General features: G+C 32.0%; 1 protein-coding gene across 1 annotated transcript; it reads right to left on the bottom strand.

Annotated features, from left to right (window-relative positions):
• Positions 1 to 7,917: 7,917 nt before the first annotated feature.
• LOC146945297 (uncharacterized) lies at positions 7,918 to 9,330 on the bottom strand. Its single transcript, XM_085748835.1, has 2 exons — positions 9,174 to 9,330; positions 7,918 to 9,074 (listed from the first exon to the last, which is right to left on the bottom strand). The coding sequence occupies exons 1-2, from the start codon at positions 9,201 to 9,203 to the stop codon at positions 8,274 to 8,276; spliced, it is 831 nt and encodes a 276-aa protein (XP_085604961.1). The 5' UTR covers positions 9,204 to 9,330; the 3' UTR covers positions 7,918 to 8,273.
• Between the last annotated feature and the right edge of the window lie 8,375 nt (positions 9,331 to 17,705).

Genomic DNA, 17,705 nt, shown 5'->3' with positions numbered 1-17,705 from the left:
TGACTAATGGATAAGACAAACTTATTGATTTGGATATAAAAATTTAATTCGATTAAAAAAGAATAGAGAAAATTATTACTAACTCCTCTTCAATGCTGATTCTTCTACTTTTTCTACCCGAGAGTGAAAATGCAGTCAATGGATTGGATATACGTTACTTTCGTAGTTGGGCCATGACCTGTGTAAATGTCAGAGAAATAAATTGAGATTCATTTTCACAACAGACATTGAACCTACTGTCATTGATTTTTCTTTTTCACTAATATTAATTATTACTTGGACTTTTCAACGGGTTGAGTGTTAATTAATAATAACTGTTTAATTGTGCAGTAAGAAGTTGTCAAACAAAGGTTGTGGAGTAAGAAAATAAAACAAAAAAAATTAGAGAAAATATCGAAGAAAAAGACATACAGTTTCTTTTCTAAACATTAGAAAAAACAACTAAATTTCACTTATGTCCTTCCACTTATTTATAGATTTTACTTTAATCCATTAAGTTTTTTTTTGTTGTTAATTACTCCATCCGTAGAAAAATGTGAATATTTAGATACAAAATGTAAATTGCTGAAATTTAGAGGACTTTTAAAGACATTGGATTTCCCTAAAAAAAGACATTGGACGACATACTTTGATTTTGAGAGCTTAATTAAATCTGTTTTTGATTTAGGAGTAGACTTCAAAACGTAAATATCCAACCTTATTTACATCGTGAAAATTGATATTGATAGAGAAATATGACCAATTAACAATTTAGTGTGTGTAGGAGGCCGCACTTATGCAGTTTCTTTTCCCACATGAGTAGTCTCTGGCGCTGAGGCACCAAAGGCAAACATCTATGACGCTGAGACATTTGCCTTTGGTAGTATAACAAATTTTCTTTAGTAGTTATCTAAAAACTTAAAATAAGGTGTATCAATTTTTTTGGGGTCACCGTGATATTGGTATTTTTTATGGAATAATAAATAATCTAACCTAAAATCTTCTATTTTCTTTACACATTGTTATAGACAATATTGTTTTTTATTGTAGTGAGGTTGTTCCTATTCTAATGTGATTTAACTATATTTTTAATTAATATGTTTCATCATCTAGCCAATTTATAGTTTATTCATAGTTTTTTTTTTTAAGGATAGTTTATTCATAGTTATTAATTAAAAATTTGAGAGAAGAAACTAGAAGTATTAGAGAGAAAAAAGAATGCTGGAGGCGGAACAACACAGAATGATAGTTAGGGTTACTTAGTAGTGCTATTTATACAGGCCTTTATTTCGGATTTCGGACGGAATTTGCTAAAAATGGAAAAAATTACACTAGATAATTTGTCCCAAATCCGTCTCAAAGTTTCACATGGATTTCAGACGGATGCAATATTTAAATAAAAAAAAAAAACAAACCATATAAAATTATACCGCATAATCTGTCTGAAATCCGTCTCAAATTTTTTGACAGATTTTGGACGGAATCTTAGGTGGACAAATTACAGACAAATTTGGGACAAAATCTCTTAAAATAATAAATCCGTCTGAATTTCGTCCCTAATTTGAAAAACATTTAAGACGAAATCGATTTCGTTCGAAATTTCCGTCTGAAAACGCCAATTTTTTAGTAGTGTTAGTATCACATTGCTCAGTATCACATTGCTCAGATTCTTGGGTTGTTGAGTTTATAAATATGTTTGAGTACCCTCATCATTTGAGCTATCTTTTGGGATAAGATCCAACCTATTTAACATGGAGAAGATAAAATAAGAATAACACACAACGGCTAGGGTTTTATAGAATACCAATAGCTTAACATTACAAAAGGTGACTAGAAAATATATATAAAACCTAATAGACTCTAAACTAACATGCTCAATAACATAACTCATTATTTTATTATCTAACACCTACCCTCAAACTCCCTCAAACCCATGATGCATCAACAAGAAGTATTGTAAATTTGTCAAATAAGATACAAAAAACATACTAAATAATATAAACTTCAACAGTCATGACTTGGGTCACGCGTTTTTAGTTGTTTGGAACTAAACTTAAGAGGATGCGTGTCATAGCTTTGGACAATTCCCTGTTATAAATCGAGTTTGTAAGGTTGAGTTAGGCTCAACCAAAAATATATGAATGAATCAGTACTCTCTTGAAAGCCGTCGACAATCTATAGTACTCCCTCCATCCCTATATGTAACCACCCATTCCCTCTAATAAAAGAGTGTTTACATATAGGAACAGAGGGAGTATGTTTGTTCTCACTCATTAAGATCGATGTTCTCACTCAATAGATTATATACTGTCATAAATTTTTGTGTCCAAACAACACAACTTGTAGAAATATAACATACATGTCCTACCCCTAGTACCCACGGTATTCATTGTTTACTATTTTTCATTTTATGAGAAGGATGCTTTTAGGTGCCGGGCGACAAAATTTTCATGTTGTCAGTGGCAGCAATTTTTCATGATCTGGAGTACAATATTACTGCCAATCTGGCACAGTTATTGGTGCTCCTAGTTAATGTTCCCTGGCCTATCTACGATCAAGAAATGCATATGTACAATCAATGGTTTTATTTACATCTTGTTAAAAAAATTCAAGTTTTATTACATGAAAGGTTGTTATAGCCACCGCACACCATGCATTATGAGGGAAGTGATGACCAAAGGTTATGGACTATGGTGTTATTTGCTCATAAAGAAAAGGTTATGATGTTATTGATAATGAAAGGTTGTTGTGGAGGAATGCAAAGAGAGAAAGGTACTATAGGGATCAATCACGTGGGTACCTTATGGTTTTTTTGGGAGGAGATTTAATCAAGGAAGAACTTGTTTTTCTTTCTAAAAATCATTTTATAAAAATGTTTCTACAAATAAATGAAGCATGATTACATTATTATTATACGACTCTTTGTCATGATATTATTTCAATTCTTCTGAAATCTCAAGTATATACTCCCTCCGTCCCATATTACTTGACCTATTTAGAATATTTGCACTATTCATGTAAGATGCTTTGACTCTATTTTTCTACTAATATATAAAAACAAAATATAGCATATAAGATGTTGTTAGATTCGTCTCGATTAATATTTTCAAAATATCAAATTTTCGTAATTTTTTCTACTAGATTATTAAAGAAATTTAAGTTTAAAATTGTGCATTGGCATACGTGACAAAGTCAACTAGGTCAAGTAATATGGGACGGAGGGAGTATTAAAATAGGGTCTTGATTGAAGAAAAAAAAAATAGGGTCTTGTTAACAAGTGTCCTAAATATAATTATTAAGGATTCAAAAATAGAAACAATTGATAACTTTCACGTAGAAAAAAAAATTATTTTTTGATGTTTCAATATGTTCAATACATAAATTGCAAGATAAATTTTTTATTTTAAACTTGTTATCAAGACATTTGTTAGCATTTTCTATTTAAATAGAGATATAAACCTTTAAAATTACCTTCAAGGCATACACTTCATTATTAGTCATTAAATTTTTATCAACTGGATGAGTTTTCCTCTCTTTAGTTTCATTATTCCTATTAATGTGGGTGCAATCCTTCTCTGAAATATTGAAATAATACATTGTCAAATTGATATATCTTTTCTTATAATCCTAATGAGAAAAGGCTTCTTTTACACCTTACAAAACAATGAAGTCGAAGAAAACGCAAGTTAAGTTTGCTCGAGTAGTCGAGACACTGAAAACACGTTCTAGTGGTCATCTTCCATGAAGTTCTCAATGAAGATCCTTTATTAGAACATTCAGAGTATAGACAACTTCTCAAGTTGCTTAAAATTTTTATTGTGACCCAAAAATTCATTTTGATCAAGTTATTTAGACCACGAGTCTTCGGGTTTATCTTAGTGAGATGTTCTACCACATAGTCATTATGAGAATCTTAATAGGGATGTTGCAATCTCCCTAATTTTCATTTTTGTTGATTTCCTTTTTTTTTTTTTTCCAGGTAACACCTAGCCTCCCTATATATATATATATATATATATATATATATATATATATATATATATATATATATATGGGTTTTGCTCGAAGACACCTTTTATGAAGGTGTCTTTTAGCAAGTTATTCTATGAGCATTTGTTAAAAGACAGCAACTAATTTTTATGAAAGTGTCTTTTAGCAAAGTTATAATAAAAAGTGGAAATCACACCTTGAGGTGTGACTTACTAAAAGACAACTTCATGGGTGGCTTCTAGCATAACCATATATATATATATATATATATATATATATATATATATATATATATATATATTCCCTTTATTTTTAATAATATATATGAGTAACTGACATATGATTAAAGGTTCTAAGGAGTGTCAACCTAGTTGAGATGTCTTATAGCTTCTTTGGTGCCATTATATTCTTGATTCATTTATAAAGGGAAAAAAAAATCTCAATGGTGTACATAGGCGATGGTAACATAGGGTGCATTTAACATGGAACGAATAGAGTTACTTAATGTTAGGGATTTAGGAACAGTTATGGAGAAGATTAAAAATTTTGTAAATAATAATTCTTATTCAAAAGGTTATAAAAATAAAAATTGGTTTTAAAACCATGGTTAAGAATTGATAATGCACCACTAACTATTTTTTCTTTTTTGGTTAACTTGCATTATGACTAAAAATTCAACTTTTAAAAATAAATAAATAAGATATATAGGGTTCGATTCTCTCAAAAAGATATATAGGGTTCGAACCCAGCTCCTATATACATCGTCCTTACAATTGAGTTAACTTTATGGCACATGCACCCCCACTTACAACTACTAGTAGTGAACTTAAGAATATTTTCACCATTTTGATCGAAAGACCCTGCTAAGATCTTAATTTAAGCAATGCCAGATTATTTTTCATGACTTTTATTATGGATGTCGCGACCGATTGAAAAGTCCATGAGAAAATGTTAGGAGTTACGGTTTTTTCCATTTGAAAGAGGGGTGCTTATAGCGTGGACCACGTGTGTTTAGGTCTGTCGTCACACTTCATTGCATTTTTACTGTGGTGAACTTTAAAGATCGTTTTTTTATATAACTTGTAATATTTTTGAAGAATTATATAACTTGTAATAACATTTATTTTAATTGCGTTAATTGCGTTAATGTATTATATAATTAATTGCAGTTGGACCCTTTTTCTCCGTATTTGTCTTATTCAATCATTCTTTATATTGTATTTTTTTTCAAAAAACAATTCAATTGTTTTTTGTCACATTGTACAAAGCTTACTTTAATTAATTCAAATGTTAGCTTGTCAATACGTTGATTGGCTAAACATAAAATAAACTATTGTGATGGCACTCTATCTCTTTGACGTGGATAGTTAGATAGCTCGAACGAGATGGAGTGTCATCACAACATTTTATTTTAACCATTTCATGAGTTTAAATCCGAACGAAGAATAAAAACTAATCTAACAACTAATTATTATCATTTTCCATTCCAATAAAAACCCCATCCCTTCAATTTTGAGATCTTCAAGTATTGTCACCTCATCGTCTACTTGCACAATCAATTCTAAGTTCATTCCAAAGAGGGGATTTAGCTTTTTCAATTATATGAAGTCATTCCAAGTAACCTTTAGGAGTTAAGAAGGGTGACATTCTCATTGAAGGAGAAGCTCAAATATCTTGTTCTTGAAGGCAAGGGAAAAAAAACAAAATTGTTAGGTATTTGGTTCAAATGAAAAATAGAACATAGAAAATCAAGATGCAACTTTTCTTGGTCATCATTAAAAGAGTAAATTAACTGGTCTCCTTTGTGAAAAATGTTAAGCTTCAAACAAAGAGGTTTGATGGTTTTGTTAGCGACCATTCAATGACACGAGAAGAAAATCCTTAAGTGTGAGGGAGATGAAGAAGCGAACCTTAACATAATTTTGAAGGGTACTTAAAAAGAACTTGCATGGTTTTTGTCAATTATAAGCTTATACCAACATTGCAGATTAATGGAGGCAGGGCCGGCCCATAGCCCATCGAGGTTGGGCTACCACACCAGTAGAGATGGCAAAGCGGGCCGGCCCGCCCCGTCTAAGCCCGCTAAAAACGAGACGAGACGAGCCGAGTCAAATTTTGTGACAGAGTCCAAAATCTCATCCCGTCCCGTTTAGTGGCGGACTTGCGAGTTGGCGGGCCGGCCCGCCAAACAAAAAACTTTTTTATTTTTTTTATTTTTACAACTTAATTGTTTAAAAAAAAATTATGTTGTTTTTATCGTAAAAATATATAAAAGAATAGGTAACAAGTAAATTCGTGAAAAACAAGATAATTATCAAATTGTCGAATTCAACATCATAACTAATAGCAAAATAAGGCAAATGCGCAAACATAAAACAAATCATAAAATAAATCCAACAACCAAATTATAAAATAAGCCTCAAAATAAATAAACTCAACAACCACGATAAATCCAAAAGCATAAAATAAGTCTCAAAATAAATCCAAAAAGATAAAATAAGACTCAAAATAACAGATTAAAAAACGAGTTAAGCGGGCCGCCCCGCCCCGCCCCGTGCCCGTCCCGTTTCCAACGAGTTAAGCGGGCCGCCCCGCCCCGCCCAGTGCCCGCCTCGTATTTTAACGAGACGAGACGAGTCGAGCCAACTATAAAAAATGAGTTCAAAATTTCGACTCAACCCGCCAAAAATAGCGGGCCAAACGGGCCGGCCCGGCGGGTCAGACCCGTTTTGCCACCCCTACACACCAGCCTCTATTTTTTGTGGCCCAATTTTTTTATTTTTTTAAAATAAATATAAGGTCATAAAAGTTTAGTTATATACGTTCAGCATTAGTAAATTCCAAAATAAATGTGATGGTCTAGCGGTTTTGTATTTGTTTTGTAGGTTCCTTGACCCGAGTTCAAGCCAAGAAGGCTCCATTTTAATAAATTTAGTATTTAATAAATTTTAATAAATTTAGTATTTAATAAATTTAGTATTTTTTTTAAAAAATATTTTCCAATAATCTTTTGGGCTCAAAAATATATTTGTTTTGAACATTTAGCCCAAACCAAACCCTTTGTTTTTTGTACCGCAATTTTATTTGAGTCCGTCATCAATTTTTTGTGTGCTTCTTTTTAGGGGCCAATATCTTAAATTATAATGGAATCTCTAAATTGTTTAAACCGGCTCTAAATGGAGGTAATCACCAAATTTATTCATTTGTCTTTTCAAGAAAATTCTAACAATTGAGTTTTCAAATGTCAAAGTTTGGGGGACATCCGTTGAAAGAACAAATTAATTTGTATTTTTATAAGCAAATAAAAATACAAGAAATTATCAAGTGTGTAGATGGTGCAAGAGAATAGAAAACAGAAAACAGAAACCAAACACCAAAAAAGGGTTAATAGTGCTTTACCCCCTGTAATATAGGTCATTTCCGGTTTTCCCCCCTGTAAAATTTTCTTTTTGGATTCCATCCTTGTAATTTGAAGTTTTTTGGTTTTGGACCTTCATGAATTTTGACTGTACAAAATCGATGATATGGCAGGGGGATAAACCGAAATTTTCTCAAATTAACAAGGGGGTAAACCGAAATTTGCTCAAATTGCAGGGGTGTAAACCGAAAGTTCCTCAAATTACAAGGGGCAAAATTTTTCATGAAGGTCTAAAACCAAAAAATCTTCAAATTACAAGGACGGAATCCAAAAAAAAAATTTTACAGGGGGTAAAACCGAAAATGACCTATATTACAGGGGATAAAGCACTATTAACCCCACCAAAAAATAACTTACTTTTATGCATAAAAATTGTCTATTTTACTTTTATGCATAAAAATTGTCTATTTGTTCTCATGTTGACAAAGAAGATTAACATGTGTCTATTTAAAGCTCCATTTTCCGACTTCTCTATTTTTCATGTTAAAGTAGCTTTGGGATGCAAGAATAATGAGTCAAACACAATCACAAACATACAAATTGTTAATTTTCAAGAAATATATGAACTTTGAAACAAATTTTTACTACATTGCTTCCCATAACACATTGAATGCATTGAAGCTTGCATTTTAAAATTTTAACTAGTTCAAGATTGCATGCTAAAAATTCTATTTGTTGATATTATTGGAAGATTCATATCGATCCACGTCAGCCCTAGGTAAGTGACATGGTGACCTTCGACTAGTTTTATTTTAAAGGAATCTAGAGTTGCAAGGGTAGAATGTTTAAAAAATCAAATCAAATAAAAGGATTAAAAGTGAAATGACACTAAATTTACTAGGACAAAAACATAATTAACCCTTAAATATATACTTTTAAGAGAATTTTACATCAAACGCTTGAACTTGATATTGAGCAACCTTTCTGATTCCACCAAGTCACCAAATTCTACCCTTAAACTTTCCAAATCACCTTTGGAACTTTCCATCTCTTTTTCATTCTCAAACAATTCCATGCTTAATTCTTCAATTCTCAACTCTAGGATCTTTTTTTCCTCCTCAAGCTTATTCACTTTGCTCATTTTCTCCACATAATTCAAAACAAATTCCACTTGAGGTGCAAGCCATGACAAGTCAAATCCAAACACTTGAACTTCATCCCACAAAAGTTGAAGCCATTCAAACTCCTCTTCATTCATTTCCTCCACTTTTGTGATCTCAAGGAAATACAAAACCCTTCCAAGTGCTGTAAAAGCCCACTCTACATACTTTGGAGTCCTTTTCCTTTGACACTCTATTAAACAAGGATGAATATTGCAAACTTTTTCTAGTAAAGGAACATACACATTGTCTAAATTACCTAACATATTTAATTTGATGTTTCCAATAGTGGCAGAATCTGGAATTGGTGGAGCTGAGGGTTGAGTAGAGAGAAACATATAATCTTCTAGTTGATTAGGAAGCTTATCATAAGGAAATTGTTGGAAAAAACTTGTATAATCAAAAGGGTCATTGTGACTTTGATGCTTGGGATCAAAATCATTGGAAATAGATTTAACTTGGTTCTTTGATCTCTTCAACTTCAAAAAAGCTAATATATCTTTATAAGCACTTTTTAAAACAATTCCTCCTCTACATTTCGGTTTATGTTCTAAAGAGAAAAAATCGCTTATTGATAGCATCACCTTCTGCAGTAACAAAAAAAAAAAAATCAATATGTAAAAATAATTATAACAATGAATATAATAACATTTTTCTATAAAAATTATTAGCATATGTTATGTTACCTCTAGAATATCTTGTTCATTGAAGGACATGATGAATTAATATCTAGTAGTTTTTGAGAGCTCGAATTGATTATATAAATGTGAAGGTTGATTTTATTCTTCTCAGTTGGTAGTGACCAACATTGTAGTTTATGGTACAATGCCTTGAATCTTATCTAACAGCAACAATATAAAAGGAGACTTATACGTTTGAGTAAAATGTTAGATGTGGATTATAATGGTTGTGTGTCCAAAGGTAAAAAGTAGTTTTTCAGAACCAATTTGAATGTTGTTTACTCGTTAGGATAAATTGTCATTAAATAATGGCCTATTTAACCCGAAATGAGCTAATTTTTCAAACCAATGTTTCAAAAATCATACCAGATATAAAGTTGGTTAGACGTTTAAATGATGATTTAATTGTTCAATCGATTAATCATGGTAAAAGTAAAAAAGTTTATAACTATAGTTCAACCCCAGTTCAACAAGATTGTAGCAAAATATTCTAAACTAAATACTAATTTAATTGATTTTATTTAGATTAATAGATTTATTAGTTTAACACTCATAGTTGTTGGCAAACTTTTCTTACAAGAAGCAGACCATTATTTATTAATGCGATACAATTTTTAAAATCTACCAAGCTATCTCCATTATATAATGCAATTTATGCTGCAAGATAAAAGTGTTACAAGTTTTTCCTTCAAAAAAAAAAAGTCTTACAAGTTTTGTGGAAAAAAAGTGTAACTTGTTGAGCATGAACAACCAAATGGTTATTTCTAGTTTTTGGGTAAACCAAAGTATGAGACGAGAGGATTGATATCCATTTAAGGGACCTAATTCTCTCAACGTGTATATTTTTTTTCATATGTTACTTTTTATTGCAAATTTTTTATTCAGTTTTTTTTTTGTGAAGAAATCAAAATGAGATATATTAACACAAGGTGTTTCCTCTCGCACAAGACGCGCAAAAGAAATAAACACCATCAATATTTACACAGTTACATCAACTGGTGACAAAAACACCATCCAAAAATAAAACAATTACACACCCATGCAAAGCAACGGGTTTTTCCACCAATCTAAGTAGCTATAAACAAAATCCGCCTGCTTAGATTTCAGCCAAAGGAATGAATGAAGCTTTATTCTATCAATGAGCACAAAAGGAGCAGTCACCGTATTTTGGAAAATGCGATTGTTCCTTTCTTTCCAAATCACCCAAATAGTTGCAAACCAAATTATCCTGAAGTATAAATGAGAACCTCTTGGCATGCCAGCCACCTTAGTAAACTGAATAAAGTGTGATCGAAGCTCACCAGAAGGCACTAATGAAATGCCAAGCCAATTCCTCACAAGAGACCAAAGAGAACCAAAAACATTGCAATGTAAAAAGAGATGTGTCACGGATTCGACGTCAACGCACCCACCTACACACGCCGCATCTGTTGAGAGAAGAACCCCCCGATGCACCAGGTTGTCTTTTGTAGGCAGCCTGTTGCGGAGGAGGCGCCACACCAACACAAAGACCTTTGTCGGAATATGTTTATGTCATATATCATCAACCTGAGACCTGTCGGAAATATGACCTGTGGAAGTAATATATCTATAGAAAACTTTAACAGAGTAGCCATTAACAGGATCTAACAGCCATCTCCATTTGTCAGTAACATCATCCTGCAAAACAAAGTTATTTAAAAGAACACGGCATTCCATCACACTCTCCTCTTCCTACGCAAACAATCGACGTCTCCACTCCCACGCCCTTCCATCAACCATCCACCCCATATCAGCCACCTTGCACTCCTTATCCATCGCTAAATCAAACAAGCGAGGGTATTTTAATCTCAATGGAACATCTCCTACCCAAGTATCATACCAAAAGAAGGTATCCCTCCCATCTCCAACTACCCTACAAATGTTTTCTTCAAACCAATTTCCCACCCCCTCTCCTACACCTTCGCACACCTTACAAATAGTCTTCCACCACATCAAAGACTATCTACCACCCTCACAAAGCCGCCCCCCCCCCCCCCCCCCACCGTATCGAGCTTTTAACACCTGATACCACAACCCCTCTTTATCTACCAACATACGCCAATACCACTTCCCTAACAATGATAAATTAAAAGCTCCTACCCTCCTAACCCCCAACCCCCCTTCATCCTTAGGAGAACAAATCGAATTCCAATTTATCCAGGCAATTTTCCTATTATCCTCACCACCCCCCCCCCCCCCCCAAAAGAATTTTTTAAAAATAGATTCGATAGAAGAGATTATACCTGCAGGGGCTTTGAAAAAGGAAAGAAAGTAAACTGGAAGAGAGGACAAGACAACCTTCAGAAGAACCAATCGACAACCAAATGAGAGAAACTTATTCTTCCACGACGACAGGCGACCCACAATACGATCAATAACTGGTTTCCAGAAACTCAATCTCCTCGAATCCCCACCAATAGGTAACCCCAAGTAAACAAACGGTACACTCCCTCTTCTGCAACTCATGACAGACGCCGCCTCCGTTAACCAAGACTCAGAAATATTAACTCCTGTCAACAAACTCTTATGGAAATTCACCCTTATGCCCGACACCTCCTCAAACAAAAGCAACACCGCCCTCCTAGCCCGCACATTCAGCCAACTCTTCTCGTCGATGATTAAAGTGTCGTCAGCGAACTGAAGATGCGTAAGCCGCACCTCACTACTTCATCCAACACCAAAGCCTAGTTCTTGACTAGTGGTCAACATATACTCAAATAAATACACACACATGAGGAAAAAAAATATGGTCATTGGAGCTTGAATTTGAAATTTCATATAAAATATCTTATCATCCAAACCACTAGACTATAACAACAAAGACTATCATTCAATGTTTCAAATGTTAACTCAAAAACTCGGATGTGTTTATAAGTTTAGGTGTCAAATTCGAGCTAATTCTAAGGTTAAAGCATTTTTTTTCTCGTGTAATCTCGATAAACTCGCTCAAGTTTAGCAATTTTACATTTTAATAAAACACTTTTTTTGACCATTTTTTTCTTCTATGTCAATTTTATTCAAGCCCAGCCCACTCAATTTCCCCCCCCTTTCTCGTTTCCAAACATTACTAACATTGACACTTATGAAACTTGCTTTTTTAGATGGTTTAAAAATTATGACAATTATGAAATTTATGATTATGTGAGTTATCTCTGTATTTTGATGCTAAGTTGTGCACAATGCTTTATTTTGGTCATTGGGTATACTTTGTCTTTACAATTAAGTCATATTTTACATTATTGACATATTTACAATATTATATTAGCTTATAATTGTCATGTATATGATAATTTTTATACAATATTAATTTTAGGTAAACTCGTACGAGTTTACAAGTCGAGATTACCTAGGTAAAATTAGTTGAGGCAAACTTTTGAGTGGTAAAACTTTGCTATCATTTGTATTCGAACAATTTTTTTTTTTAATATTCTCTTGGTTAATTTGAGCTTTAGAGTATAATTTGTTTTACTTTATCACGCACTAAAAATTAGTTGGTAGTTAGAAGGACATTCGATGTGCTGGGATTGAAGTTCAAATTTACGATTCTCCACTTTCTGACACTTAAATGTGATTCCCGTCGTTAGACTATTTGACAGAAAAATACTCTAGTCTAAATAAGTTTGATGTGAAATTCAATAACACGGTTATCTACTTATCTATATCACCAATTTTTTTCTTCTTTCTGGAAAATCTATATCATATCATTTAAATGATTTATTTGCCCCAAATTTACTTTTTTTTTGTCCCAAATTTACTATATCATATTATTTGCCCCAAATTTATTTTTTTGTTTTTTCAAATCATTTTTATCACACAGGAATATTACTTGTTTTTTTTTTGTTGCTGTTGTTATTTTTTTATATGGGTCGTTTATCAAGCCATTGCATATATTAATCTTTTTTGGCACCCGAATGCCCCAAATTTATCTGCCCCAAATTTATTTTTTTGTTTTTTCAAATCATTTTTATCACACAGGAATATTACTTGTTTTTTTTTTTGTTGCTGTTGTTATTATATATTAATCTTTTTTGGCACCTTACATAACAACTGATTATAATTCGATTCTTAAATGAGTGAATATTTGATATTATACCTAACAAATTTGAATAACCCCCCACATCCACAACAATAGTTTTTTTTTTATTTTCTTAGTTTACTTGTGCTTGAGAAAATTATGCAATGTTCGCCCATATGATTAATTTGGATTACGCTGTCTGATTGAGAAAGCTCAGTGTACATTACATTGCAATATTAGGTACTTTGGCTAACACATTTATTTTTTTAAAAAGAAAAGACATTCAAAGTTTGTTCACAATTTTAGTGACCTATAGTTGAATGTGCATTAGGTTGTACCATTGTTGCAATTGAAATTTGACACCAAGTCCCATTAGTTTGTCATGTACCATCGTAAAATGGGTAAATAAGCAATTTCCCCCCTGAAATTGTAAGTTTCGTCAATTACCCTCTTGAAATTAACAAAACTTCAATTACCCCCTGAAATTGCATAACGTCAATCAATTTACCTCCTCTGTCAAATTTTTCTGTTAACTGTTTACGGTTATGATCAGATACCCCCCCCCCCCTGAAATTTTGCACTTATGTGCAAAATGCCCCCTGAACTTGATAATTTATATTTTTTTTATCATTGACTCAAAAGATATTAAAGGCAAACAATTAACAGTTATTGATCATATAAATCTTTATGGAATGTATGCTTATGCAGCTTGGTCATATAAATCTTTATTGAAGGTATGTTACTCTCATGTATTTTAAATATATACATATATAGAAGACTTTTTTTTACACAAGTTGGTAATTATGTTAGAGTATGCAGTCATAAAGTACACAAGTCTTTGATAATGTGTGTCCATAAAGAAAATTCATAGGTTAATATCTGCAGAAGGAAGAAGAAACAATGCTTAGGTTTGTTGATTTGCAACTTAATTAATGATATAATTTGAAAAAAATTTGGTTTACCCCCCCCCCCCCCCCCCCCCCCCCGTTCTTTTGAGCAAATTTCGACTTACCCCCTGCCATATCTTTGATTTTGTACTGTCAAAGCTCATGAAGGTCCAAAACCAAAAATCTTCAAATTACGAGGACGAAATCCAAAAAAAATATTTTACAGGGGGTAAAACCGGAAATGGCCTATATTACAGGGGGGTAAACACATATTAACCCTAATTTTTATAATGCAGGAAATGTCATATCTATTAGCTGCAACATGTTAAATAGACTGTGTCACAGATCTTCTGCATGAAGCCGGTAGATCACATTGTCCTACAAAGTTATGTGATAGATATCAATTTTTTGCTGCTATGGCATTCTTGTCTTGGTTTATTTCAACAACTTGATATCTTTTTAATGTTTGGTTTTTAGTTTTACCTTCTTTGTAAAAAAATTATCTTGCTCCTTGTTGATAAATATGAAATATGAATGAAAAGGCTGCACATGACAAAACCATTATTTCTTTGGCATATATTCATTCAAGTTCTTGTGAATAGAATTTTGATGACAATAGGTACAATATATTACTTGAAGAAATGAATGTATGATTTTTGGTAAGGAAAAAAAATATAAATTTTTCAGTTTAGGGAGCATTTTGCACATAAGTGCAAAATTTCAGGGGGGGTATTTGATTATAACCGTAAACAGTTAACAGAAAAATTGACGGAGGGGGTAAATTGATTAACGTTATGCAATTTCAGGGGGGTAATTGAAGTTTTGTTAGTTTCAGGAGGGTAATTGACGAAATTTACAATTTCCGGGGGGAAATTGCCTATTTACTCATTGTAAAATATCAAAGTCCGGAGACCAATAGATCACTTCATATAAAAAAAACCTAACGATCATCAATACATCACATAATTATTACAAATCCGTAGCTTTAATTTATTTCACTTGTATAATCATTAATAAGTATATTAATACACATGAAAATAGCCAAACACAATTCATTCTTATCAATTTTACTATGTTTTTCTTGGACAAAAGTGTCTATTTAAATGATTTTGATTTGAGATTGTTTTGTTTGAAAGAAAGAAGAAAGATAATATCGGTATTTATTTAATATGTATGTAATGTTTGTATTTTAGACAAAAAACTGTATGTACAAATAATTCTACCCAAAGCTAAAGCCAAAGCCAGAGTAGAGAATCGTTCAACAATTGAACGACCGTTAAAACCCTTTGTTCCCACAACGAGGTGGCCTTTGTTCCAAAGAGAATAAAGTACTACAAGAGGAAGAGGATGTAACCAGTATAGAAGAAATGTTTTGCGGTTGAAGAGGTTGCAGAAGTGTTGGTGGAAGAGATTTCTTTTGTGGTTTTCACTGTTCTCTCCGTCTCCATATAAAATCAGGTAGTCTCTCTCCAATTTCGATGAGACGGTTCCGATCTTCGACGAGACGGTTCTGATCCCCGATGAGACGGTTCCGATCTCCGACAATACGAATCTCTAGGGTTTGTTTTTTTTTTTCCAATGTTGTTTCAATTTATGTTCAATGAGACGGTTCCGATCTCCGAGACGAATTTCTAGTGTTTAGATAAACATTGACGAATTTCTAGGGTTTGTTTTTTCCAATGTTGTTTCATTTTATGTTATTTTAGGTTAATATTAACATTGTTTAATTTATAGGGTTAGATTTTTCCAATGTTGTTTCATTTTATGGTAATCATATATTTATGTTAAGATAATCACAAATTCATATAGGGCTTGTTTGGATCAGCTTATTTGAGCTTATCATCTGATATAAGTTTTATGAGATTGTTTGGGAGAACTTTTGAAAACAGCTTATGACCGTTCAGATAAGTTTTTTTCAGCTTATTTTCATAAGTTCTCTGAGAAAACTTCTAAAGATAGCTTATAGTGTATACAAAAACAATTTAACTTTATTTTATCATTTTCTATAAAACTAGCTTATGTTACCTTATACATTAGTGCTTAACATGAGAAGTACTTTTGATATAAGCTCCAAATAAGTTGTTTATCATTTTCTATAAAACTAGCTTATGTTACCTTATATATAAGTGCTTAAAATGTGTGAAGATTGTGTATAGCTATTAGGAAAAGAAAACTAATTTAGCTCATGATGTGAAAGTAACTTGTCTACTGGTTTGTGCCACATTATTATCTTATATTATCTTATTTCAAAATGGTGAAATTGAATTTTATTGAGAAAGTATGTCTGAGCAAGATCTTGCAATGGAAAATAATAAAGGGTTAGAATTTACGAACATTTTTACTTCTAACATATATAATATTGATTAATCACTTGACATGAATGACTCCATGAGTCATATTTAATACATGAAAAATTATGAAAAATGAATTCTTTAAAATACTGTCTCATGTTTATGAATTTGGTCGTTCTCTTGATTATTCAAATGCATGGGTCTGAAAACCATATTTAATACATGAAACATTAGGGAGAATGATTTTTTTTTTTTTGCTTTCTTTTCTTGGGAGGTAGGGAGAATAGATTCTTCAAAGTAAAATATTGGTGGTCTCATACATGTAAGTTGGCTCATTCTCTTGGTTATTCAAATGTTGAAATGCATGACTTCTAGATCAATACGATAAAAATGAAGAAAAATATATTGTGTATGATATTTCTAATATTTAAAATTTAATTTTTTTAATTTTAGATTAAAGATATATTATTTATGTTTTCTTCCTTTATTTAAAATTTGTGACACTTAAATTTGGTAACTCATGGTCTAATTTTCATTTAGTGGCAGCAAGACAATTTCTAAGTGGGGTCTTAACGTAATATATCATGCTGTTAACAAAAGAAAAGAAAATAAAAATAATGTGAGGGCAGCCTCCAATTAGCTTGCCTTAAATCCGTTCCTGATAGAGAACTAATGACTGTCCCACTAGATGGGGTTGCTATCTAGATAAAACTACACAATAAATTTTTTATCATAAGAGCTCTTTTAAGTTATGATAAAAATTTATGATTAAACGACCCATATATGAAATTATGATAGTTTATGTTATTTTAGGTTAATATTAACATTGTTTAATTTCTAGGGTTAGATTTTTCCAATGTTTTTATCATATACTTTTAAGGAAAATTATTTTGCTATCCATGAAAAAAGTGGATATTGGTATCTATAAGGCAAAATTACTTCAATATTTAAATTATCTAAAAATGATTAATTAAATAAAAAACGACGTAGCGTTAAATGAGTGAATATTTGATATTACCTAAGAAAATTTGAATAGCCCCCCACATCCACAACAAAGTTCTTTTATTTTTCTTAGTTCACTTGTCCTTGAGAAAATTGTGCTATGTTTGCCCATATGATTAATTTGGATTAAACTGTCTAATTTGGATTAATTTGCCCATATGATTAATTGTGCTCAGTGTACACTGCAATATTAGGTACTTTGGCTAACACATTTATTTTTTTGAAAAGAATAGACAATTCAAAGTTTGTTCACAATTTTAGTGTCCTATAATTGCATGTGCATTAAGTTGTGGCATTGTTGCAATTGAAACTAAGTCCCGAC

The sequence above is a fragment of the Medicago sativa genome, chromosome 2 (genome assembly GCF_051527215.1).
Source record: "Medicago sativa cultivar Bolivia chromosome 2, Bolivia_mono, whole genome shotgun sequence".
NCBI classification, from domain to species: Eukaryota; Viridiplantae; Streptophyta; class Magnoliopsida; order Fabales; family Fabaceae; genus Medicago; species Medicago sativa.
This window is presented reverse-complemented; position numbering and strand designations above follow the sequence as displayed.

Excerpts from the sequence above, each read along its gene's own strand:
- LOC146945297 (XM_085748835.1), bottom strand. The coding sequence starts at position 9,203 with ATGTCCTTCAATGAACAAGATATTCTAGAG. Across the intron at positions 9,075-9,173 it reads ATGAACAAGATATTCTAGAG|AAGGTGATGCTATCAATAAG; the intron begins GTAACATAACAT and ends TTGTTACTGCAG.